This window comes from Cottoperca gobio, chromosome 12 (genome assembly GCF_900634415.1).
Source record: "Cottoperca gobio chromosome 12, fCotGob3.1, whole genome shotgun sequence".
In the NCBI taxonomy this organism is placed as follows: Eukaryota; Metazoa; Chordata; class Actinopteri; order Perciformes; family Bovichtidae; genus Cottoperca; species Cottoperca gobio.
In genome coordinates this window covers 5,547,044-5,574,937 of record NC_041366.1, presented here as the reverse complement: position 1 = coordinate 5,574,937, position 27,894 = coordinate 5,547,044, and the positions used below count along the sequence as shown (strand labels likewise).

At 41.8% G+C, this 27,894-nt stretch overlaps 1 protein-coding gene and 1 pseudogene across 1 annotated transcript; both read left to right on the top strand.

Moving 5' to 3' along the window:
- The first annotated feature begins 448 nt into the window (after positions 1-448).
- Positions 449-10,279, top strand: LOC115016997 (bile salt-activated lipase-like; annotated as a pseudogene).
- Positions 10,280-11,494: 1,215 nt separating this feature from the next.
- Positions 11,495-26,719, top strand: LOC115016994 (cholesterol 7-desaturase). Its single transcript, XM_029445154.1, has 8 exons — positions 11,495-11,499; positions 11,914-12,326; positions 22,083-22,271; positions 23,332-23,510; positions 23,775-23,900; positions 24,142-24,261; positions 24,539-24,715; positions 26,491-26,719. Exons 1-8 carry the CDS (start codon positions 11,495-11,497, stop codon positions 26,650-26,652), a joined length of 1,371 nt encoding a protein of 456 aa, XP_029301014.1. The 3' UTR covers positions 26,653-26,719.
- Positions 26,720-27,894: the final 1,175 nt, after the last annotated feature.

Here is a 27,894-nt window from a genome sequence, read left to right as displayed (position 1 = left end):
TACTTGGTAAGAACCACAGAATGCCATCATGTGCCATTCAAAAGATCTGTGCTACGTTTCCATCTGACAACTACACGTCATTCAAGTATCCAGCACTTTATTAGAGTCAATAACAAAACACAATGTCAGTTCAGTGATTGAATCTGCTTCTCTACAGCACAACAGCATCCCTCTTGTTTGGTTCTTCCACCGACTGCTGAGTGGATCTGGGACTTCGAAAGGTTCCTCATCAACATTGTCTTGGCATTGAGTCTCGGTCAAGAGTTCAGTAACACACTCTGCAAAAAATATATTTTATAATCAAGCATTATAAAGCATATATATATATATATATATATATATATATATATATATATATATATATATATATATATATATATACATTATGATGATGCTGACCTTTGGAACAACCAACTTGGATTGGAACTTGCAGTCCAGCTGACCTGACATGTGGTCACGCCTGCATGGACTTGTGGTGTGTCCGTGGAGGGGGATCCGTCTGCACAGCAATTTCTTTCTGACATGTCTGAAATGTACAAAACACAGCTTTACTAATAAATCTTTCAAACCAGCTTGAAATTGTATTGCATGTTTATACATGTCTGCGTAAATAAAATATCTAATAACATTCATAATAAAAGATGTGGTTGAATTTATTGAGAGAGCAATGATATCAAATTAAACAAATATATGAATTATGTACATGCATGTGGTGATTGTATGTTTAACACGTCATGTGCAGGTCTACTGGTACTACAACTGTAATGTACAGATGACGTATAGTCTGTATACTTACTGGTGTACACACAGCTTCCTCCCCAGTGTGGATGTCCAATAGATGGTCACTGATCATACAGGTATCCTCAGTTCTGTCAGTGGCTTCATTCACCAATGTTTCAATACCTATGTAATAATAGGGTGATAGTTAAAAGTTAAATAGACTCACGCTTTTACTCAAACTACAGAATAAAATGGGGAAGCCTGTTATAAACATTGAATCTATACTTAATTAAACTAATGAAGTGTAATTAGCTAAAGTTATTAATACTACAAACAATAACACAGATATTGGCTAGGGCCTGGTGTAGATATAGATAGATAGATAGATAGATAGATACTTTATTCATCCCGAGGGAAATTTAGGAAACATTTATATTTGTATGTCAACTCGTTACATACAGTAGGCCTAGACCGATTATGGCTTTATGCTTGAAACAATAAATACAGTAAACAAGTAGCACGGCTTACCTTTACTCTCCCTTTTGGCGAATTCATTTCGTGGTCTCTTTGGTGGAGGACTCTGCACCGGCGGACGTGTTTGAGTTGGCGTGCTGGCTTGTGCTGGCTGGGGTCTCGGCAGTATTGTAGGCACAGCTTCTGCGTTCAGTTTTAAATTCTTTTTGAATCTCATTTCCTTGGCGAGCATAGTTTGTTCGAAACACGATCTCTCAAAGTGCTGCCCACAAATCGTCGGTTTCATCGACGCTCTTGTCTTGTCCATGAAACGCAACATTTTATCATCTTTTGGCCACAGAAAGCTGGATTTGGAGACGGCCCCACATCCCCATACAACACATCGCTTCACAATTATCCTTGACGATCGATTGTTGTCCGTTCATTCTCGTAATAATTGACAGCAGTCTTTGCTGGACGCTTCAACGCAGACGAACACTGGCGGCGGCTGTAATGCAGACGAATACTGGCGGCGGCTGTATTCTACTTGTGACGTCATCGCCCGAACATTGCCGAAGTGGATGCTCTCGTCGCAGCGATCGATTGTTGTTAGCAGAAGTCATTTTTATGCTGTTATGATCGTGATTTATTACGAATACATCAATATTAAAAAATATATATATGGCACATTTCACAATAGATACGCAACCTCTATCATATACCAAGGCCAATAACACTGACGGAAGTCACTGAGGTAGTCAAACAACTCCACAGTGGCAAAGCCACAGGGGTTGATGAGATCCGTCCAGAAATGCTGAAGGCTTTGGGTGTTGAGGGGCTGTCCTGGTTGACACGTCTCGTCAACATTGCGTGGAAGTCTGGGACAGTGCCTAGGGGGTGGCAGACCGGGGTGGTGGTTCCCCTATTTAAAAAGGGGGACTGGAGAGTGTGTGCCAACTACAGGGATATCACACTTCTCAGCCTCCCTGGTAAAGTCTACTCCAAGGAACTGGAAAGGAGGGTTCGGCCGGTAGTCGAACCTCTGATTGAAGAGGAACAATGCGGATTCCGTCCTGGTCATGGAACAACGGACCAACTCTTCACTCTCGCAAGGATCCTGGAGGGGGCCTGGGAGTATGCCCATCTGGTCTACATGTATTTTGTGAATCTGGAGAAGGCGTATGACCGGGTCCCGCGGGTGATACTGTGGGAGGTGCTGCGGGAGTATGGGGTGAGGGGGTCACTTCTGAGTGCCATCCAATCCCTGTACGCTCAAAGCGAGAGTTGTGTCCGGATACTCGGCAGTAAGTCGGACTCGTTCCCAGTAAATGTTGGCCTCCGCCAGGGCTGCGCTTTATCACCAATCTTGTTCGTGATTTTCATGGACAGGATATCGAGGTGTAGTCGTGGAGGAGAGGGGTTGCAGTTCGGTGGCCTGAGGATCTCATCGCTGCTCTTTGCAGATGATGTGGTCCTTATGGCATCATCGGTCTGTGACCTTCAACAGTCACTGGATCGGTTCGCAGCCGAGTGTGAAGCAGTTGGGATGAGGATCAGCACCTCAAAATCTGAGGCCATGGCTATCAGCAGGAAACCGGTGGATTGCCTACTCCGGGTAGGGAATGAGCCCTTACCCCAAGTGAAGGAGTTCAAGTACCTCGGGCTCTTGTTCGCGAGTGAGGGGACGATGGAGTGAGAGATTGGCCGGAGAATCGGAGCAGCATCTTCGTTCTTCGTGTGGATTGAGGCAGTTATAGATAGATAGATAGATAGATAGATAGATAGATAGATAGATAGATAGATAGATAGATAGATAGATAGATAGATAGATAGATAGATAGATAGATAGATAGATAGATAGATAGATAGATAGATACTTTATTATATGAGTTATTTTCATTACATCAAACACTAATAATTAGCCTATTTTATCTGTTGTTTCGTGTCTCTTTGTGGCCATTTTTTTTTTATCTCTTTGTGGTTGTTACGCATCTCTCTGTGGATTTGTGTCTCTTTGTAGTAATTTATTGTCTCTTTGTGGCATCTCTGTTTTAAACTGTCATTGAAGGTGAAAGCTCATGTCTGTCTGTCTCTAGCTGGGCGTGGTACAAACAGAAGGTGGCAGTGTTCAGGGACAAAATATCCCCCTTGGTTTTTTCCGCTCTGTGGAAGTTTTCAAAGGAATTCCCTTCGCTGCTAAGCCTGGAAAATTTGAGAAATGGTGCGATCAAACATTATTTGTATGTGGCATAAATTGCACCTTAGAAATCTCACTTAAACCGAAAAACCATCCCTTCATCACTGTAAAGAAATTATTAATATTTTTTTTCGTCCCCAGGTATACTGAAGGCAACAAAGTTTCCTAAGACTTGTCTCCAGATCAGCCTGGTCCAGACTTCAAGTTTTGGCACTGAAGACTGCCTCTACCTCAACATCTGGGTTCCTCACGGCCGACAGGATATATTTTTTGTCTTTGATACTTGAAACATTGACACAGTTGTGCTTGTAAAATAAAAATGCTTCCTTTTTTCACCCAAAATTGCAGACAAAGGCAATGTTATTGTGATATCCGTGGGATACCGTGTGGGAACGCTGGGGGCAGGGGACTCTTGCTTACCTGGTAAGGTCTTTAAAATATACTGGATGCTTGTATGTCAGCACACTTTTTGGCTGTATTCAAATGTTTTTGACGGAAGTTTGTCATCATGACAGGAAACTACGGTCTATGTGACCAGCAGGCTGCCATCGCCTGGGTGCACAGGAACATCCGCTCATTTGGAGGAGACCCTGGTAACATCACCCTCTTTGGAGAGTCTGCAGGTGGAGCTAGTGTCAGCTTCCAGGTGAGAGGCTTTAGGAAAACACTGTACCACATTTTAATAAGGAATGGAGGTTTGTAAGTTGCAACTAATAGCTTTATTAATGGCTTATAATCAAATGCATTAATGCTTGATTAATGCATTAATAAGAATGAATAACGCTCCAGGTTTCAAAAAATCAATTTGGTTGGTGTAGGGTTGGGGCTGGCAGCTGTTAAGGTATGGGCGGAGTCCGCCAGAAAATGTCCCTTATTTTGAAATTCCAATGTTGACAGGTATGATGACCACACTGCGAGAGTACAATTGTAATATTGTATTTAGTGCCATCATCGTGGGAACTTTTGTATTTTTGACAAAGTGCAGACAATTGTATAATAATTTGCATGTGTTTAGGTCTGCATCAGTAAATGAGCTGAACATTTGATCTTTTATAAAGCCTTATGGTTTTTTAATGTTATACTTTTTACTTCATTAGATTTATTTGACATTAATTACTGTTTACAGATTTAGATTAATGTAAATTATAAATCAACTAATAATGATGTATTATTAGGTGAGGCTACCCAGCCGTATATAAAGTAAATAAAAGTGGCTCCACCTTTACCACCTGCAATAATAATGATGCATTAATGGCATCAATAGTTATAACACAGTGATATATACATGTATATGTATATATATATATATATATATATATATATATATATATATATATATATATATATATATATGTATATATACATATATATCTTCTTGAAATTAAACAAATATGTATTTTAAGTGCAGACTTTCAGCTTTAATTTGAGGGTATTTACATCCAAATCAGATGAATGGTGGAGGAATTACAACACATTTTATACATGGTATCCCCTTTTTAAGGGACCAAAAGTAATTGGACAAAGTAACATAATCATAAATCAAATTGTCACTTTTAATATTTGGTTGCAAATCCTTTGCAGTCAATGACAGCCTGAAGTCTGGAACCCATAGACATCACCAGACGCTGGGTTTGGTCCCTGGTGATGCTCTGCCAGGCCTCTACTGCAGCTGTATTCACTTCCTGCTTGTTCTTTGGGCAGTTTCCGTTCAGTTTTGTCTTCGGCAAGTGAAATGCATGCTCAATTGGATTCAGGTCAGGTGATTGACTTGGCAGAACGTTCCACTTATTTTCCTTAAAAAACTCAAAAAAACTTTGGTTGCTTTCGCAGTATGCTTTGGATCATTGTCCATCTGCACTGTGAAGCGCTGTCCAATGAGTTCTGAAGCATTTGGCTGAATATGAGCAGATAATATTGCCCGAAACACTTCAGAGTTCATCCTGCTGCTTTTGTCAGCAGTCACATCATCAATAAATACAACGGAACCAGCTCCATTGGCAGCCATACATGTCCACGCCATAACACGACCACCACCATGCTTCACTGATGAGGTGGTGTGCTTTGGTTCATGAGCAGTTCCTTCCCTTCTCCATACTCTTCTCTTCCCATCATTCTGGTACAAGTTGATCTTTGTCTCATCTGTCCATAGGATGTTGTTCCAGAACTTTACAGGCTTTTTTAGATGCGTTTTAGCAAACTCTAATCTGGTCTTCCTGTTTTTGAGGCTCACCAATGGTTTACATCGTGTGGTGAACCTTCTGTATTTACTCTGGTGAAGTCTTCTCTTGATTGTTGACTTTGACACAGATACACCTACCTCCTGGAGAGTGTTCTTGATCTGGCCAACTGTTGTGAAGGGCTTTTTCTTCACCAGGAGAAGAATTCTTCTGTCATCCACTACAGTTGTCTTCCGTGGTATTCAGGTCTTTTGGTGTTGCTGAGCTCACCAGTGCGTTCCTTCTTTTTAAGAATGTACCAAACTGTTGATTCGGCCACATCTAATGTTTTTGCTATTTCTCTGATGGGTTTTGATGTTTCAGCCTAATGATGGCTTCCTTCACTGATAGTGACAGCTCTTTAGACTTCATATTGAGAGTTGACCTCAACAAATTCCAAAAGCAAATACCACACTTGAAATGAACTCTAGACATTTTATCTGCTCCTTTTAAATGAACTAACAAGGAAACAACACACACCTGTCCATGGAACAGCTGAACAGCCAATTGTCCAATTACTTTTGGTCCCTTAAAAATGTTATGATCTTGGTTTCTGTTTCCTGTTCCCAGCCCCTGTGCTCCCTCTGTCCCTCGATACCCCAGACCCTGTGCTCTATCTGTCCCTCGATACCCCAGCCCCTGTGCTCCCTCTGTCCCTCAATACCCCAGCCCCTATGCTCCCTCTCTCCCTCGATACCCCAACCCCTGTGCTCCCTCTTTCCCTCGATACCCCAGACCCTGTGCTCCCTCTGTCCCTCGATACCCCAGCCCCTGTGATCCCCTCTCCTCTCGAAACCCCTAGGCTCCCATCGCTTCCCCAGACCCCTGTCCCTGTGCTCCCCTCTCTTCCCGAGACCCCTTCGCTCCCCTCTCTTCCCGAGACCCTAGTGCTTCCTCCAAATGTCATACAAACGCTGTGTCATAATATGCACGTTTGATATGCAACTTTCATGAAAACAATAATAAGGAATATTACATAGCCTTTCTTGGTATATGGATCCTTGAGGGAAGGGAACAGCGTCTCTATCCCAAGAGCATACTCTTCTCTTATAGCTTTAGTGGGGATGTGCCCGAGAGGAGATATTAAATTCCTAATCAAAATTTACACAATGGGCATGCAGTTATTTGGCACAAATGAAACAATAACAATATGACTTCATCAATCATTCAATCAACTAATAAAGAAAACATGATAACGCAAAACATAATGATAAACAGCTTCTCTACAGAAAGTGTTAAGAGACTGAGAAACAAGCTTTGTTATGACCTGATTAGCAGACACTGCATCAAGTGTATCCCCGATTCTTTGTCTCTTGCTCGGAACCTCATCGACATTCGCAGTTGATGCGCTTGAGCTGAAGCTTGAATCGGACTTATCAGAAGCAAAGGGAAAAGGACCATAAACTAAAGAAAAAGAAAAGATATTGATCATTTTATTCTGTTCAGTGAGGTGTTTGGTTATACTGGCCTTTTTATCTTACAATCACCTGAGAAAACTGTCAGCACCACGTTGCCTCGTCCAATGAGGTCTCTGACTTTCTGTATTAACTTCTGTCTCCGTTGCATCCTTGTATACAACTTGTGCATCAGGTGGCAGGCAAAATCTCTCAACGACTGGAAAAGACAGATCAAACTGAATGTGCTTTGAAGTAAGCAGTTTCTTGCCACAAAGCGAATGACTTTTCCTGTTAAATGTTCACCATTGTATAATAATTAGACAAATCAAGCATTTTCCCTTCACAAAACCCATTCCCTCTTAAGTCTAGATTTGCTTTTCTGAATTTACTGTTGAGGTATACATTATGCTTTTGTGGTGAACTGTCCCTTTAATAAAGACTTTAATTACAACTTATAAACCCCTTACAGAGTATTCCAAATAAGATTCCAGAGCATTCACACATAACAGCACATATGCCTTTTACTATACTACTTTTACTAGTACGTCAGCAGTAGTCAAGTGTCAAGTTTAAAGACTGAAATAGTGCTATTTCTTCCATTTTTCCATTACTGAAGTCAAGTAAATTGGCAAATAAACTACAATTAATAATAATATATTCTATGTATGTATTCCCACACAGACTCTCTCCCCCCACAACAAAGGACTGTTCAAGAGAGCCATCACCCAGAGCGGTGTGGCCTTCTGCCCCTGGGCTCTCAACAAGAACCCAAGCAGCTTGCAGAGGAGGTATGTCACTGTAAGATGTATTGGAGATGGACCATGAAAAACGTCCTCATTTTTTATTGTAGGATAATTTATATTCATAATAAGATTAAAATACACCTCCCTCTGGGGATCAATGTAGGCTCGTCTTATCTTAAATCCTAGTTTTAAAACTATTGTAAAACTGATGACAGTGTTAATCATTCATTAATCAATAACTATGTAGCTACATAGTATGACTAGCTTGCTAGCGATACCATTGTGACCTGTCTGCAACAGACCGACCAATTAAAGTGTCCAGACAGAGCACTCTGTGAACAATTAAATGTCACTGCCATTAAAAAAGTATTCACCATGCATTTTCATGTTCAGGGTCTCTGTTTATTGATCAGTGTAAAAAAAGCCACATTAAATCTACATTCGATGTTGTAAAACATGAACACTTTACTATACCAGTTGTTCTGTTCAAAGTTGTTTGTCTTTATCAATTAATTAATAATATGTCTATTGCAAGATTGTTGTCTTTTGCACTCTATGCTTGTATTTTTGCCTAAACTGCTGATATTTACTCTGTTGTGTTTATATCAACTATAGTAGTCTTTTATACATCGCTCATTGATATGTTTCAGCAGTGGAGAGCTGAAGCATTTAATGGAGAATTTAATGACCTACATAAGCAAACAACGCCAGAGAAGTATTGCTATTTCTACATAGTTATTCCTGTCCACAGGTCAGATTCCCTGCAAAAACAGACTGCTCATGGAAGCACTACTGCTCCTGTCCACAGGGATGCTAAATCAACACTAAGTTTCTTGTAGTTGCTTTAAAATCCTGCTTTATCACCATGTTGCTGCAGGTTGCTGAGAATGTCGGCTGCCCCACTGGTGACAGGATGGTGGCCTGTCTGAAATGATGAAACTGATGCTGGGACTCTTGTCATGGCTGCTCCCATGCTTGTCGCATGACACAAAGCTCCCCAGACAGTCAGCATTATCTTCTGTCAATCTAACTGCTTTCCATAAGAATATCATTTATCACAGTACAATTACATTGTGGCTTTGAGCTAAAACTGAGCCATAACATGATTTACAGACAGACTAGCAATACCATATAAATATGTGAATAATTCTGTGCCAATTTCTCTCAGATCCTGCAGTGAAAAGCCTGCTTCAGTCTCCTGTTTTTGATGGAGACTTCCTCCCCAATCAGCCTGAAAACTTGTTCCACAACGCTGCTGATATCGACTACCTGGCAGGAGTGAATAACATGGACGGACACCTGTTCATCTCAAAGGACATTCCTTCCTTTGGTGATGAGAATCAAGTGATTCCTGTGTAAGGCTGATGTTCAGAGGGAAGGCATTTTGTTTTGCAGAGTCCTTTCACTAACAGAGCTCTCTACCTTATATTTACTGCAGAGACGATGTTAAGAGGCCCATCACTGCTTTTACCAAAGAGATGGGGCAAGTTGGTTCTGAGATTGCCTTCGCTGAATATTCGTCCAACTGGGGACCAACACCCACCCAGAGTTGCTGTGGACATTGGGACTGACTACATGTTCCTGGATCCTACCCAGACTGCCATCTACCTGCATGCAGTTTACGCCAGGTGTGGCCAACTGCTTGATTTCTTTGCCTTCAAATATCTTTTAGATTATATTAACAGTTTTTTAACAACTTTCACCAAGCAGAAAATAATCTTTTTGGAAGAGCAATGACCCAAGATTGCTCTCATCATTCAGATCAGGCTGTTCTCATTCACTGTTTATACTTGAACCTACAAAAAGTAATGCACTATAATTAGTTTATAAACCACGTAATTGTAAACACTGATAGCTCATGTTGCTGGACATTTGTAGGAAAACGCATGAAAAATGTATTTCCGTAAGATATCATATGAACCGTTGTATGAGGATACATTGTTAAGATACACAAGGACAAGTTTTCCGTTATGGTTAAGAGCAAAGTTTGTCAGATTGTTGACAATAGTAATGTCGGACAGATACATGTTAAACACACTGTGATGGTATTCAACAGGTTTGGCCGTACCTACTCCTACCTACTGTCGGAGCCCAGTTTATTGGCTGGACCAGGCAGACCCTACCATGACTGGGTGAGAGCTGACCACTCTGATGACCTGCAATACGTGTTTGGCAAACCCTTCACTACACCACAGGCTTATGGGGACAGACACAGAGACCTGTCTGGTCATATTATTGCCTACTGGACTAACTTCACCAGAACTGGGTAAAACATGTGCAACATTGTAAAGTTTGAACAACTTGAGGATTATTTTACTCCAAAACTAATCACATGTTTCCTCCTTTACTCTTTTTCACAGAAACCCCAACAAAGGAAACCTGGCGGTTCCTGTGACCTAGCCTGAGTTCACCAGCACTGGACACCAGTTCCTGGACATCAATGCTAAGATGAATGAGAGCTCCATTGGACAGGAAATGAGGCTACATTTTGTTCGCCTTTGGACCAGCACCCTTCTGAACCTCCCATCACATGGTGTCACAGATGCTCAGTGATTAAAAAAGAAAAGAAAGACATCAATTATACAAATATAAGTGTGTGACCAATAAATCTGCCAGGAGCTTTTTATATGGTTCAATTTGACTACCTTCATAAAGTGGTAGCCTTTATCATCAGCAGTGGATGTATAATACACTTTAACGCCATCCAGTTCTTTAAATTAGTTGAGACAAATTGCAAAAAAAAACAAAAAAAAACATTTGTGTCTCTATCTGTCATTAATAGTAGAGCCGGTGAAATGAATAACGTGTTATTTAGATGGGCAAAGGAGGGAAAGGCTGCACAAGAACAGGGGGAGGGGTGCCAAAAACCCAGAAAACAAAGTTTACAACTTAGTCCAGTCAATTTCCAAAGTGTTTGAGATGATAATGTGCCGCATAGATGGCTTCCTCAAAAAGCTACCTGCAGTTTATAGATAGTCTTTGTGAAAAACGTGCCCTCTAGTGGGGGTTCCTGCTCTTTGCTGTAATCATGTACAATTAAAACAAGAGGGAGAGAGGGGGCAGTTTGTTAAACCTGCAGTTTTGCAGAATATGCATGCAGATTAACCGCATAATGCACATGTCTTTATGTATCAATCTAAAAGGAGCATTAGTAAATTGTAATTTTTCCATTTTCTAAATTATGCATGAGTGCCATTTTTCAGTGAAGGTGTGAAGAGGCTCCTGGCTTTGTACACTAAAGTGAAGGGCAAGGCTGGTTTGGACAAAGCTTACTCCACATAGGTCGACACCTCACCCTGGGGACCAACCCCCAACAAGGAGACCATAAAGAAAAAATTGTGGAGAATAAAACCGACTACATCTAATTGGTTTCTTCCTAAGAACACAAATATTGAGGAAACCTTTCTATTTTCAGACCAATCCTATCAAGGAAATATTTTAATAAAATATTGATGACTTTAAACTATTCATAATCTTTAGACTTCAGATCATTTACCATCATTTATGAACAAATATGATTAAATAGTTTTAAATGAGAAGTTCCCTTTACCTTGGAAATCATAATAGTGTCTGGTTGTTTTACTCTCTAGCTGTGCGCACTCCCGTGAGGTGCATGCTGTTCCCCGCGGATAACACCTTGGCATAACACCTGCACCAGCATGCTCAACCTTACCTGGCTGGGAGCCAACCACACTGGGGAACTGCAGTAGCCTACGTGTTCGGAAAGCCTTCGTTACATAGCCTACACATTTATGTTTGACAAACGACATGAGGCACGTGCCATTACACATATGTAATTCGTTTTACTCTCAGGGGAAATAAGATCACTAAGTTATGCAGCCTGATAAATCTATGTTTTTGTGAAACAAGTGGGAAGCACGCTTAAAGAATCAAAAAAGGCCAGAGGACCAGATGATCTGTGTGCTTTTATTTTGAAAACATTTGCAGCTGAGCTGATCTGATCTAATGTAATCTAATTAGGTAGGCTATATCCAGGTAGACTAACAGCAGCAGAGACAAAAGAGGGAGCTGCAAATAAAAGTTAAAAGTCAGTGACAACGCTAGGTGTGGCTTACAATTAACAAAGTGGCATATCTCGTGTCAAAAGCGCTCAGACAACATGACACATGTCAGCTGCTCATGATAAACTAACCGACAGAGACACCACGGAGCTGCACTGGTGACAGGATCTACAGTGAGAACATGTCCACCGGGAAGGTGGCTCTTATTATTGGGCTGGGAGTAGCTACGATTCTTATCTTACAAAGTGAAGACCCGCTGGACTCAGGAGGCAATGGCTATCAGATATGGAGGGAAACGGGGCTGCTCGCGCGGGCTGTGGTCTGCATCATCACCGGAGTTTCCCTCTTCGTCGTTGGCTGGCTGCACAGGCTGCTCTTCGGTCCCCTGGTGCTGCTTAGGGGCGCCGATGATGTGGGATACATCGCCGAGGACGGTCGCTCCAGAGCCCAGGCGGCAAACGAGGTCCGCCGCAGGAGGAAAACCGGAGAGCTGCCTCCGGTCTATCCAAACGGCTGGTACCGCGTGCTGGACTCACACATGCTGCCGAGAGGCGAGGTGAAAAGTGTCTCTGTTCTAGGTATGACAATTAGAGGTGGTTGCATAATGAATAGGCTACTTAGGGAGAATAGTGTAACAGGTTTAACTAACAGATATCCCCATGAAACTTCACCTTGTAGCATTTTGTTGACATATTGGAGTCAAGGGTTTTATCAATTTTTGCCATGTTTTTAAGAATAAAATGTTTTATAAATCAGGCTATGAATGAAATATGAACTCCCTCTGAAACAATATTCAGAATATAAATCGGAATGAAACAGGAACGTGTGGTGTATGTCAGTGTTACTGAAGCTGAGATTTCTGTTCAAAACTCGTTTTGTGAAAACGTTCTTTAAGGATATGTATGATAAAATTCCATACATTTTGCAAGACACTATATAGGGAAAAACATTTTAACTAATAGATATCACAATGAAACTTTTCGGGAAAAAAAAGAAGCCCAAACTTGACAAACAGCATGAAAAAACACGTGTCACACCTAAAACATTGAAAAACTAAAGATGCCATATTATTATAGTGTGTGCTGCATTTAGAGTGCTTGTAAATGCAGCACAAACATGACCACCAGTGGCTAACCACCATACATAACATACTAAAATAAGAATAATATAAGTGTTTTGAAAAATCAGACAAATGTTACTGTAATATACCAAAGCATATTTGTCCGGTTCCACATAAAGGCCATATTTGTGTTAACAGAGATCAGGTAAGTTGAGATACCTCGCAGACAAATGGCTGAGCTCAGCAGTGGGACAGGTAGTGAAAGTGCTGAAACTGCGCCCCTGTGTACATGAGCTGCAGCAGGCATCAGAGATGTGAGATGCAGACGGGTAACTTTAGTGAACCCCCAGGAGACACGTTTGTCCTTAATTTCCGCAGACCATGAGAGTCTTTTTCACTGTGGTTTAGCTGGCATTAAGATTGCAGGACATAACAAATTGTTGCTTTTCCATTCCATTACTTTAGACTGCTTAGCAGACAGCCACCAGGTGAACTCAAGTGTTTAGAGACAGTCAGATTTGTGTTCCTGGACATGAAACCTCATATCTTTGCTATGTTTTTAAGATGGTAACAGGCATACTTGATTATTGATTTGACTGTTGAACTTGGAGTTCATGATTACGCCAATATTTCATACACATTGCAGGCAGTTTCAACTCTGAGGGCTGTCAATTCTGTAGCTACATTGTAGGAGGTGCAATTATTAATACAGAAGATTCACCTCTGATTATTCTTTGAAGGTATATTTCAAGTAAACAAAGCACATTTTCAGTTCTTTAGGTTTTAATTGCTTTTATACCACCATGATATTTGTCAGTTCACCTGGTCTCTGTTGTCCTGTTGCAGGCAGCAGTGTCGTGAGGCTAAGTTGCCAGGATGTACTGTATACATTGAAAACACAATGGACCTACTGTCTTTGTTAGATTAGTTTGGCAATCAGTGTGTTTAGTAACGTTCATCTTTTTGAACAAAGCCTCATTGTTTCAGGTTAATCACGCTTTAAACGGCTTGTTTGATTTGTCGGTGTCATGGAAATGGAAGTGTTTATTGAATTATTACATAATGCCAGTAAAGCTGCAACTAACGATTGATTTCATTATCAATCAATTTGCTAAATCCTCATTAATTTTTTCACTTCAAATGTCTTTTACAAGTAAAAGGCTAAATGAATACAGATAAATACCTCAGTTGAAAGTGTAGCAAACAATATTTAACCTTTTTCAGTCCGTCACTTGTTCATGTAGATGAAGTTTTTAGCTTCTTCACACATAGTTCCTGGGATAATACTGGGATAACCCTTTATGCATCACTAATGATTTTTACTATTCACACATGCACTACATTCAGGCATGAAGGCTGCAGCCCCTGAATTGAGACACAGCCCTTATGTTTGTGTACGTGGTGAAGACGGCTCTTTTTATTTTCAGGAACATTGTGGGCCATCGACTCAATCAGCATTGTGTTACCTCATCGGAGATAGATAGTGACTTAACAGATGTTTATTTAAATGAAAGTCTTCGAGATTATTGCTTTAAAATCAAATTAATCCAAGTATATTATGAATTATCTTATGATTGATTGATTTAAGAGCAATCGCTGACCTCTTTGACTTATATCTGAAATCAAGGGTCGCGTTCTTTTACTTTGTATGACTTTGTACTTTGTCTGGTTAGTTTTGATTTCACTTTCAAACCAAGGATCTCTTTACCTCTGACGGTGTGCTGGGCATTTCACACTGTTCACGTCATTGTAATGATGCACATGATTTACTGTAGATGCAGTAGATCCACCTGATTTCTTTGTGTCTTCCTTTTTAGATTTTTAGGTTATTGAGCCTGTAAGGATCTGTCTATGCTTTCTATCTCTTACAGTAGAGAGATATTCTGCCAATTCATAATCTCTTTTTAGGTCCGGTAACATTATAATCTACTTTGGCTTTTGGTTTCTATTTCAGAATATTTAAAATATCTAAAACCAGAATTTAATACATATTTTGAAATTATAAATTTTTCTCTAAATTGTATAAGAGGTCTTTGAGCATTTTCTTTTAGTGCATTCACTGCCATATTGAAACTTCCTGATGCTTTTATGGTTATAACCACGGTAGGTATAACTGTACAATGATATGGTTGTTTATTTGTTCTCCTGACATCTGGGAAGTTTTTGGGCACAGTTTATGGAGCAAAAAAACAGAATGCTGCTTCTCCATGTTAACTTTTGACTCAGGTGACAGAAAGCAGACTGGTCCCTGACGACCTGAGAGGTCGTCAGGGACATAATGTAGCAGAAGACCAGAAATGGATTGTATACACTGTTGTATATACTGTTGGTTTATAAACCATTCAGTGCTTTATAAACCAACAGTAATATTTTGAAATAAATTATTTAACAGACAGGAAGCCAGTGTAACACTCTCTTGGTGTTGGTGAGGACACGAGCAGCAGCGTTATGAATCAGCTGCAGCTGTTTCATCGATATTTTAGGGAAAAATGACACATTTACAGTAATCGAGTCTTCTGAAGATAAATGCATGGCCACGTTTTTTCAAATCCTGCTGAGACATAAGTCCTTTAATCTTTAATATATTCTTAAAGTGATAGTAGGCTGACCTTGTAATTGTCCTAATATGGCTGTTGAAATTCAGGTCTGAGTCCATGACTACACCAAGATTTTCTGGTCTTGTCCATGGTTTTTAACATTGCTGATTGAAGCTGAGTGTGACTTTTAATTGTTCCTCCTTGGCTCTAAAAACAATTAGCTCAGTTTTATCTTTCTTTAATTGAAGACAACTCTGACACTTCCAATCATTGATTTGTTCAATGCACTTACTCAGTGCATGTAATGGACCATAGTCCCCTGGTGATATGGTTATGTAAAGGTTATGATAACTTATTTTGTTGATTTCCTGAGCTAGTGGAAGCATGTAGATGTTAAAGAGAAGAAGCCCCAGAATGGAGCCTTAAGGAACTATGTCTGTTTTGTCCACTCTCACGTGTTATTACCTATAGAACCAAAGTAGTTATTGTCCTTTAAGTATGATTCAAACCAGTTTAGAACTGGGCCAGAGAGTCCCACCCAGTTTTCAAGTCGGTCTAGTAATATGTTGTGGTTGACTGTGTCAAAAGCTGAACTGAGATCTAATAATACTTAAGACTGAAATTCAGAGCTCCGTGCGACGAGGGGGGGGGGGGGGGGGGCGGTTGCTGTCAGAGCTCTGTGCAAAAGTTTTAACGCTTTATTTTTTCTGTGATTATTTAATCGAAATGAATGCGTTAATTCGACAGCCCTAATATATATATTCTCTGGGTGAAGAATTCAGTTTGTTCGTCTCAAATTTCAATAGCACACCTATTTACCAAATACATTGATTCTCTCTCTCTCTACCACACTCGCTATACAAACGCTATGTTACATACTGAGATGTTTCTTAAAGGAGCTACGCTACTCTTATAAAATGATGCTGGCGTGCCAGAACTTCCTGTAATGAATGGGAATGTCCATTCTACTCTCATTCTATTTCTATGTTTAAAGCCTTAATATGCTCCATTTTTGTCTCTGTACTGCTTGATATGCATCAGCTCTGTTATAAAGTTGTAATTTATTTCACACACCCATACCTATGTGATTTATTTCAACATATTTTAAATGATGTGCATGATTTTAAACAGATAAGTGTTTCATATTTTAGATTTTTTATCTTGTTGCTATGCAAATGGACTGTTTGATCTCTTCAGAGAGTTTCTTTGAGTTTGAGTTCAAAGGGGTTTCAAAGAGCGTGTGGTGCTTTAATGCTTCTGTCACATCACCTGCCATAAATAAACAAACGATAAATGAAAGGTTTCCTACCTTAAAAAGATATCCACCAGTAAAAAGAGACACCTGCTCTTGCAGAGTGAATCAACATACACTACAGCTAAAATAAATCATACTTTTGATCACCCATTAATGTATCAACTATCCATCCATCCATCGTCTACCGCTTATCCGGGATCGGGTCGCGGGGGGCAGCAGCTCCAGTAAGGAACCCCAATCTTCCCTTCTCCGGGCCACATCCTCCAGCTCCGACTGGGGGATCCTGAGGCGTTCCCAGGCCAGTGAGGAGATATAATCTCTCCACCGAGTCCTGGGTCTTCCCCGGGGTCTCCTCCCAGCTGGACGTGCCTGGAACACCTCCCTAGGGAGGCGCCCAGGTGGCATCCTTACTAGATGCCCGAACCACCTCAACTGGCTCCTTTCAACGTAAAGGAGCAGCGGCTCTACTCCGAGTCTCTCACGGATGGCTGAGCTTCTCACCCTATCTCTAAGGGAGACGCCAGCCACCCGTCTGAGAAAACCCATTTCGGCCGCTTGTACCCGTGATCTCGTTCTTTCGGTCATGACCCAGCCTTCATGACCATAGGTGAGGGTAGGAACGAAGATCGACCGGTATATTGAGAGCTTTGCCTTCTGGCTCAGCTCTCTTTTCGTCACAACGGTGCGGTAAAGTGACTGTAATACCGCCCCCGCTGCGCCGATTCTCCGGCCAATCTCTCGCTCCATTGTCCCCTCACTCGCGAACAAGACCCCGAGGTACTTGAACTCCTTCACTTGGGGTAATGGCTCATTCCCTACCCGGAGTAGGCAATCCACCGGTTTCCTGCTGAGAGCCATGGCCTCAGATTTGGAGGTGCTGATCCTCATCCCAACCGCTGCACACTCGGCTGCGAACCGATCCAGTGAGTGTTGAAGGTCACAGACCGATGATGCCATAAGGACCACATCATCTGCAAAGAGCAGCGATGAGATCCTCAGGTCACCGAACTGCAACCCCTCTCCTCCACGACTACGCCTCGATATCCTATCCATGAACATCACGAACAGGATTGGTGATAAAGCGCAGCCCTGGCGGAGGCCAACATTCACGGGAAACGAGTCCGACTTACTGCCGAGTATCCGGACACAACTCTCGCTTTGGGCGTACAGGGATTGGATGGCCCTCAAAAGTGACCCCCTCACCCCATACTCCCGCAGCACCTCCCACAGTATCACCCGGGGGACCCGGTCATACGCCTTCTCCAGATCCACAAAACACATGTAGACCGGATGGGCGTACTCCCAGGCCCCCTCCAGGATCCTTGCAAGAGTAAAGAGTTGGTCTGTTGTTCCACGACCAGGACGGAATCCGCATTGTTCCTCTTCAATCAGAGGTTCGACTACCGGCCGAACCCTCCTTTCCAGTACCTTGGAGTAGACTTTACCAGGGAGGCTGAGAAGTGTGATACCCCTGTAGTTGGCACACACTCTCTGGTCCCCCTTTTTAAATAGGGGAACCACCACCCCGGTCTGCCAACCCCTAGGCACTGTCCCAGACTTCCACGCAATGTTGACGAGGCGTGTCAACCAAGACAGCCCCTCAACACCCAAAGCCTTCAGCATTTCTGGATGGATCTCATCAACCCCTGCGGCTTTGCCACTGTGGAGTTGTTTGACTACCTCAGTGACTTCCATCAGGGAAATTGACGATGATCCCCCATCAGCTTCCAGCTCTGCTTCAACCATAGAGGGCGTGTTAGTCGGATTCAGGAGTTCCTCAAAGTGCTCCTTCCAGCGGCCGATAACCTTCTCAGTTGAAGTCAGCAGGGTCCCACCCTTGCTGTACACAGCTTGGATGGTTCCTCGCTTCCCCCTCCTGAGGTGCCGGATGGTTTTCCAGAAGCACCTTGGTGCCGACCGAAAGTCCTTCTCCATAGCTTCTCCGAACTTCTCCCACACCCGCTGCTTTGCCTCTGACACGGCAGAAGCTGCCGCCCTTCTAGTCCTTCGATACCCTGCAACTGTTTCCGGAGTCCTCCCGGATAACATAACCCGGAAGGACTCCTTCTTCAGTCGGACGGCTTCCCTGACCACCGGGGTCCACCACGGTGTTCGAGGGTTACCGCCCCTTGAGGCACCTAAGACCTTGAGACCACAGCTCATCACCGCAGCTTCAGCAATAGAGGTTTTGAACATCGCCCACTCAGGTTCAATGCCCCCAACCTCCACAGGGATGGCTGAAAAGCTCCGCCGGAGGTGTGAGTTAAAGATCCCCAGGACAGGGGCTTCCTCCAGACGTTCCCAGTTCACCCGCACTACCCGTTTGGGTTTACCAGGTCTGTCCAGAGTCTTCCCCCACCCCTTGATCCAACTCACCACCAGATGGTGATCAGTCGACAGCTCCGCCCCTCTCTTCACCCGAGTGTCCAAAACATGCGGCCTCAGATCAGATGATACGATTACGAAATCGATCATTGACCTTTGGCCTAGGGTGCTCTGGTACCACGTGCACTTATGAGCATCCTTATGTTCGAACATGGTGTTTGTTATGGCCATTCCATGACTAGCACAGAAGTCCAACAACAAACGACCGTTCGGGTTTAGATCAGGGAGGCCCTTCCTCCCAATCACGCCTCTCCAGGTGTCTCCATCGTTTCCCACGTGTGCGTTGAAGTCTCCCAGCAAGACTACGGAGTCCCCTACTGGAGCCACCTGCAGGGCTCCATTCAGGGTCTCCAAGAAGGCCGAATACTCAGAACTGCGGTTTGGGGCATAGGCACAAACAACAGTCAGAGTTTTCCCCCCCATAACCCGAAGGCGTAGGGAGGCGACCCTCTCGTCCACCGGGATAAACTCCAACGTGGCGGCGCTCAGCCGGGGGCTAGTGAGTATCCCCACCCCGGCCCGAGGCCTCACACCTTGGGCAACTCCGGAGAAGAATAGAGTCCAACCCCTATCCAGGAGTACGGTTCCAGAGCCAAGACTGTGCGTGGAGGTAAGCCCCACCAGATCCAACTGGTAGCGATCCACCTCCCGCACTAGTTCCGGCTCCTTCCCCCACAGAGAGGTGACGTTCCACGTCCCCAGAGCCAGCCTCTGCTGCCCGGGTCTGGTCCGTCGAGGTCCCTGACCATCACTGCCACCCGTGTGACAGCGCACCCGACCCCAGCGGTTTTTCCCATGAGTGGTGGGCCCACAGGATGGATGGATGGGAGGCACCACGTAGCTTCTTTGGGCTGTGCCCGACCGGGCTCCGTGGCAAACCCGGCCACCAGGCGCTCGCTGTCGGGCCCTCCCTCTGGGCCTGGCTCCAGACGGGGGCCCCGGGCTTCCTCCGGGCAGGGTCTCTCCTTTCCTTTCCCTTTCTTTCATGAAGTCGTTTTTGAACCATTCTTAGTCTGGCCCCTCGTCTGAGACCAATTTGCCTTGGGAGACCCTACCAGGAGCACTAGGCTCCAGACAACACAGCTCTCAGGTTCATAGGGACACACAAACCTCTCCACCACGATAAGGTGATGGTTCCCAGAGAGGGTATCAACTATATTTCCTATTAAAATATTAATCCATAAAATATTTTAACAGTTGTGAAAAATCCATCACAACAAGTTCCCAGCGGTGACGGTGAAGATTTTCACTTAAAAATTATATGAAACAGAAAAGCATCAAATCCTCACATTACAGAAGCCGTAACCCGAGAATCAACAAGTTGTGGTATTTTAAGTTATTCCCTGTCAAGAATGAAATGTCTTGCTTAATATTGTGTTAAATGTAAGGGGTCTTGATGACATGTTGACTGATTGGCTGCTCCATATATCAGATTCTCATCAAGCACCAGTGTAGCAGACCTGTTATCAAAGCTTCTACACACTAAAACTGTGATGCAGATCAATGGTTTTCAAAGTGCGAAGGAGAGATTGCCAGAAAACTACAGGGTTTATACTGTTGGAAAACAATCAATAAAGTACAGTGGATCATTTATTTTCTTGCATTCGCTCTGGTCTCCTCTTCTCCTCCTCTTGTCCCTTTCAGCATAAGTTCTCCATCCGGCCCCCGACCTTTAACTCTCCCACATTCTGAAATCAAAACTTGGCTCCCTTCAGGATCCTCATCCTGCTGTGAATGACTGCAATGTCTTGCTCTTAACTTTTCTGTGCAGTCATCCATTTACATCATATATTAAATTCCGCCTAGTTTGTCTTTTCCCCTGTGCTGCTCTGGCACATTGCGCTGTGGTTCAGTTCTGCCCCACAACAGTCCTGGAACAGCAGTGCCTCATTCAGATGAGCCTTATTTTGGATTTCTTAGAACCGTAGTGAAGTAGCCTGACTAGGCACTGCTCGAGCTAGCTCAGGAGTTACTCTTAACCACAGTCAGTCAGCCTGTGCTAATCTGGGAGCAATCTGAACACTGTACGTCAGCCAAAGGTCAAGCCAAATAGAGTGGAAACAGTAGGTAGAGATCTCAACATGTGGTGACTGAGCACAGTTTCAATCTGAACATGCACCACACAAAGTGGGTCCCAAGACCTACTCTACTGTTATCTATCCTTGTAACATGTTGCTGCTTATCCTTTGCAAAAGACAGTTAAAATAAGCATTCAGAGGGACCTATAGTAGTTCAGTTTATAGAATTAGCACATTTCTGATTTTGGTGTCACCCAGTGGTAGTACTTAAAAAGACACTTTGGTAGACCGAACCCCACCTCCAATACTGCAGCAGTTCTTACCTTAATTATCTCCCTTTCTTCAAACAAAAACGTAAGCCATCAGAATAATTACAAAGATGCTAAAATCACATAACATTTTTACTCATATCGGTTTTAATGATTTATAAAACAAATCTTTTTTAAAATTGCTACCAAGACATTAAAAAAAGTGTACAAAGTATTAACACTAATCTGTGGCAACATTTAATTCAGAATTGGGATGTTGTCCATTTATTGTTATTTATTGAGACATTTATCATTATATAGTGTACACAATCTCTGCTTGTCAGTGGCTTCAGGAATAATTGCTCTGGATTCAGGCTCCTCCTTAGAAGAATTGGAGGAACCTTGTTCTAAGGAATCTATATATATGTTGCATGTATAGATGATGCATACCTATCCTCTTATTTACATCCTCTCATTATTTTGCCTGTGGATTTGTCCATAGAAATACCCTGTAGAGAGGCACAACAATACCGAGTCATTAGAATAAATTATACTTAAATAATCACATCTAGTGTATAACTTCATATGGGTTGGGTGATATGCTACGATTTTCCAACCGGCCACTCTCAGCCCAACAACCTATATCATCCCGTACGTGCGTGTTCCAAAAAATTATTTTACCATTAAATTCGACAAATAAAAAATACTAAGTAAGCAATGTACTATGCCAATATATACATTCAATCGCCCAACCCTATACCCTACATTTTTTACATTACCATTTTATCCATTCATGAAAATGTTTGTCCCTACTGTAATGAATCGCCCTAGGTGAGCAGGTTGCAGTGTTTCGGGGCCAGGATGGGGAGGCCTATGTGGTGGATGCCTACTGCCCTCACCTGGGTGCCAACCTGGCTGTGGGAGGACGGGTGGTGGGAAGCTGCATAGAGTGTCCATTTCATGGATGGCAGTTTCGGGGGAACGATGGCAAGTGTGTGAGGATCCCCTATGCAGAAAAAGGTATGAACTGAAAGTGGTGTCCAATAATTATTATTCTGAGAAGCATGTGGCATGAATAATAAATAAATGATTACTTTAATGTCTGCTACTGTTTCTAAAAAAATTAAAAGTTAAAAACCTTGCTAGTGGCTGGTACTAGTTGCCCTGAGGGTGGTGCTACAGGATGTCTCGTGACAGATGTCTAACCCTAACTCTAACATGTCGGTCTGTGTGCTGGTGCACAATAGTTTACAACAAAATAATTTGGGTTAGGGGTTAGGTTTAAGGTTAAGGGTCAGCAAAAAGATTCACACATGCATATTTACACAAAATCTGGACATATTATTTCAAAACTGGACATTAGTCTGTGTACAAAGTTAAAAAATTGGCCAGAGTTTGGCAACAGAGAAAAACTGATGTGGTACCTCTAATGATGGGGATCCTCTTTTTTTCATTGTTTGTTGGTCATATGTGAATAGACAGTCTACTACTGTATGGAGTGAACAGCGGATTGTCAAAATAAAATGCTAACAATTTCCCTGTATACATGTTGACCAATCTTGGAACCCATCGGCTATTAGTCTGGCGACGATTTTGCCTCTTAAGACAACAGGCAATATTTCAAGGGTTCCGATGTAGCAGCATGTAAGAGGAAGTCTTGGCCGGAAATATCCGTTATCTGGATATCTAGGCCAAGACCATCTCTTCTGTGCACCGTCGTTGTTTGCAGTCCGATAGCAACTTAAGACACGAGAATGGAGTTGGACTTGAGAGACAACGTCTACAACCGGATTTTATATCTATGTTCAAATGCAGATATCTGTTTATACAGATTAATTTAAAATTAATTAATTAATTCAGACAATGCCTGATGGGTTCCAAGAAGACTTATCTCATGAAACTAAATTGCGATTGGTCAATACTACTCACTGTACTCCGAATAAAAACGGAAACCAGAACGCTTCCAATACCAAAATGTTGTCCCGCTGCTTACAGATTCCACATTCATATGCAGATATAGAGATTACATGTTGACTAAAGAGACTGTATGATTCAGATTTGGGTTTCGTATGTCATTCAGTGCCAGAGTTTGCCAAGGTGCGCTGCTGGCGCAGCTGTGAGCTCAACGGGCAGATCATGGTTTGGTTTCACTGTGATGGAGAAGATCCTCAGTGGATTGTCCCGGAGCAGCAAGAAATTGCAAAGGGCGAGTGGGTCTATCGGGGGAGAACTGAACACTTTATCAACGCTCACATAGAGGTAGGTGCATATGTGTGTATGTGTTCTTTCGTACACAGCATGAAGTTTAGTTTGTTTGAAGATGGAAGCCAATTTGTCAGGTGTCTCTACTTTTTCAAAAATGATCAATGCAGTTGTTAAGTATGAAGAAACACCATTAGCTCCCTCAAAACTGTTTATTTCCAGTTGATCAATTCAGTATCAAACTCCCCAGGCAGAGAATGTGATTTTGTTACCAAACTTTTAACACTATGATAAAAATGAGTCATGGTCTCCCCACTGTAGGAAATTCCTGAAAATGCAGCAGACATCGCTCACCTCGCTCACCTGCACACGCCGGGCATTGTCAGCGGAGTAGATCTGCGTTACACCAACAGCAAAACCTGGGAATTTTTGCGGCATGACTGGAAGGTGAGGATCTTTTTAAGCTAAGAGATGCTACACATGATGGTGCTTTTACTATCCTCAAATGTGCCAAATCAGTTCTAAAATTTCCAAAGCGTTAAACATATTGTTGTAAGCCATGCCAACCTTTTTTTGCTATTTAGATGGTACAGAATATATTTCTTTTGGGAGGATGAACAGTGTGTTTCTGTGTCTGAATGCCACTGTATTGACTTTGTCTGTGTGTATGCATGTGTGTGTGTTCAAGGTTCAATGGAAACCAGAGTCCGAGCCCAACAAGCACTGTTCTCAGATGTTGGTGAAACATGCACTCACTGTGTTTGGATGCCACTGGCCTCTGCTGGATGTCCGTGTGGTGGCCAGACAGGTACAGTAAAGTTTAAGTTAGGAATACAGTTTATACAAGCGGAGGGTCGACAACCCCCTTAGGCCTGTCGTGAGCTATTGCTTAAATATAGGTACAGCTGAGGAAAACGTATCATGTCTGATATAAAAATACCAAATGCTTTAGTTGTGCTTAGCAACTTCTGTTAGGTATTTGCCTTTTTATCTTGCCTAATGAATTATATGTGATAAATAAGTGTACCCTGAAACCACTAATCTCTCTAGTGGTTGCAATGATAACACATTTGTCTATGTTCCAGGTGGGTCCAGGAGTGGTGTTTCTGCTGTTTGACCACAGTTTCTTGGGCCGGGGCGTTATCATGCAATGTGTGACTCCAGTAGAGCCTCTGTTGCAGTGTGTCGCTCACACCATCTTCTATCAGTCTAATATTCCCCCTCTGGTGCCCAAATTCATCCTCAAAGCAGAGTGCATACAGGTGCAGTACACACTCACCTTCGTTGTGCTATATATTATGATATAAGATACTTTGGAGTGTAAATCAAAACTTATGAAGAGGCTGAAATGTATTAATATTGTACATATTACTTTTAGACTCTGAAGTGAAGAGATCATCGTGTGCATTTGCCTCCCACTCTGCCTTTGGTTTTATTCTGCCTCCTCATTGCCACCAGAAGTAACACCCCACAGTCACAGAAAAGGTGTAAATAGCCCTCATTAAACTTGATAATTAGCTATGTGGTGAAGTGAAAGTGAAGTCACGGAGTTAACACAAAGGAAAACTAATAAGTGTGCAAAAGACGAAGATAAATTTATTTTTATGAATGGTAATGGGTGGCTCCCAACCAAAACTGCCTAAAGAAAAATAATTGTATCAATTAGATTTAAAAGATTAACAATTTGATTAAATACAGGAAACACGACATATGCAGATGGTGATTGTGTTTCCCCCTCAAACAATAACTGACTGTATGATGAAGCAGTTTTGAGTTTTGAAATGTAATCCTTCCTCCTCGAACATGCTGCACCACGGTCCTCTTTGATCGTGGAGTCATTGGGATTCTTGGCCAACAGAAAGAAGCGATTTTTGGCTTTGCTGTTGAGCTGTTAGGCAACAATATGAATCAATGGATGCTGGTGTTGTTGGATGGATATTGTTTGAAATGTTTCAATACTAATGCCTATATGAAGAGTTTATATACTGATTGAAAAACAATATTTTTTAGAAATATATATATATATAAACAAATTATTCTACAAAACCATTTTTCACTTAACAAAAGAAGCCACATTACTCAAATGTTAAATGCTCTCTAAAACAAGCAGTCCACAAGAACTTCACCTGAATGAAATGGTCTAAAATTGGCAAAATTATGATTGAAATCAGGAACTACCTGACTAAAGAAATTAAGTAAAAACAAATATGAATCTGGCCCCATGCTTTCTTCAGCATTTCTGAGACATTTGTGGATGTGACACTTCTATAAAAGCAGCCAGGAATTCACTAGTGATTACCAAACAGCTGGAAGACCATCAACACATCAAGAACTAAATACTAGAAAGCACAATAGTAGCAATAAAATGTAAATCATAAGAATATATATATGTTGTTCTTGCAATCCAGATAATTGTCCACGTGATATTAACACAACACAAGAGTCACCAGAGGAAACTCAATTTTTGGGGGACATTTCACCAGGTGGAGTTTGAGTGTGGACTGAAATGCCAAATCTCACCAGCTGATGAAGTGACATTTAATCAGCAACACTTCACACATCATTTATATTCAGTTAATGCAACGAGACAGTAAAGAATAAATTCTGTCATTATTTAATTCCTAATTCTTTTTAAGTGAAAGTCTCCAGCAACTGTGCCACCTGCTTGATTATTTATTGCTCAGGGGAAGTAATGAAGAAGTACTCGGAGTAAAAACAAACATGTTACTAATGGAGTTGAATTTGTAAAACAAAAGCTATAATTACCTGTAGCGACAGCGACACTGGTATTGTTTACACCTTGTGAGTCTGTGTGTGTCATCATAGACACACATACTGTAGTACTCAATACATTCTCTATGGTAGTTCCTGCTACAGTAGGAGCCTCCACAAGCACATTTTGCCCTGATGACACACAAACAGACTCACAAGGTGAAAACAACACCAGTGTAGCTGTTGCAGCTCAATGTTTGTCTTTGTCACAGCTTTTTGAAATCTGTCTAGTGACCTTGCTTGACCTTTTTCCTTTTGTGTCTAGTTTGAACGGGATGTAATGATCTGGAACAATAAGAAGTACATCTCCAAGCCTCTCCTCGTAAAGGAAGACTCAGCCATCCAGAAGCACAGGCGCTGGTTCAGTCAGTTCTACAGCGAGAACAGCCCACGGCTGCAACACCAGCGTGACACTTTGGACTTTTGACCTCCCTGAACTACCAGAGGAGAGAAGATGTCAGATCAGACCAGGGTTGACATTTATCCAGGGTTGATTTTTAACTGTCACATAATAATAATAATAATAATAATAATAATAATAATAATAATAATAACAATAATAATAATAATAATAATAATAATAATAATAATAATAATAATAATAATAATAATAATAATAATAATAACAATAATAAATTAAAGTAGGAAGGAGACCTGACTTGTTTGTGGGATGGGGCTCTTCTGAAAGCCGGAACCTTATGTTGACCCTTATAACCTCCTTTTTTCTAGTCTTATTGAAGTGGATAATATGACTTTCCAGCTTTATATACGCAAGTGCCTACAGCTGTCATGTCGCCTGGTTGGACTGGTATAAATATAATAACATATAATGTAATAAGTGACTGAACCAGTGCTAACATACAAAGCAAGCAATACTTAGAACACCACAATTGCCTCATTGTAACGCTGACGAGACCATTAGATGGTCAAAGCCATTTCACTCTGAAAAATGTGAATAATTACATATACTGTGATACATATACATGTATAATTAGTAACAATCTTGTACTTGATTTTTATTTTCTGTCTGTGTGTTTGATATGGGTTAATATAAACCACCTGCCTCTAGTTTTAGTTTAGTGAAAAGGTTTCTTCTTTTGCCGTATGTCTCACAATTTTGATTTGGTCAGAGTTTCTTTCTCTTTGGCTTTATCTGCCTCAGCCGCAGGTATAATGGCAGGTACGTTTGTTTTCCGATTGATATCTCAGGTTACTCAACAGCCGGCTGATAGTGGTTTTCTTGTCACAGCAGTATGCAATGTCAACTTAAAGTAACACTTCACCAATTTGTTTTTGTTTTTTTGTGTCCATTCCTCAGAACAGTGAAACTTTGAAACCAGGAAAAGTTAGACTTCCTGCTTCATCAGATGAAGGGTAGTAATGACTATGTTGCTAATATAAGTCACGGAAAGAAATAGTTCAGCAGCACTCCTGGATAAACTGTTCTTTGTGAAGAAATAATTACAGCATGTAACTCCTAAAATTGTAAGTTTTTAATAATTAAATGTTTTTGTGTATAGATTAAACAATCAAAATACAACAGGATTACAGGTAAGCGTTAGAGGTGTTGGTAGTTTTGAGCTTTAAACACAGCAAGGCTAGCTTTTTGGCCGTCGTAATCTTGTTTTTTTGTAGCTAGAAGTGACCAGAGTGGGTGGAGCAAGACAGA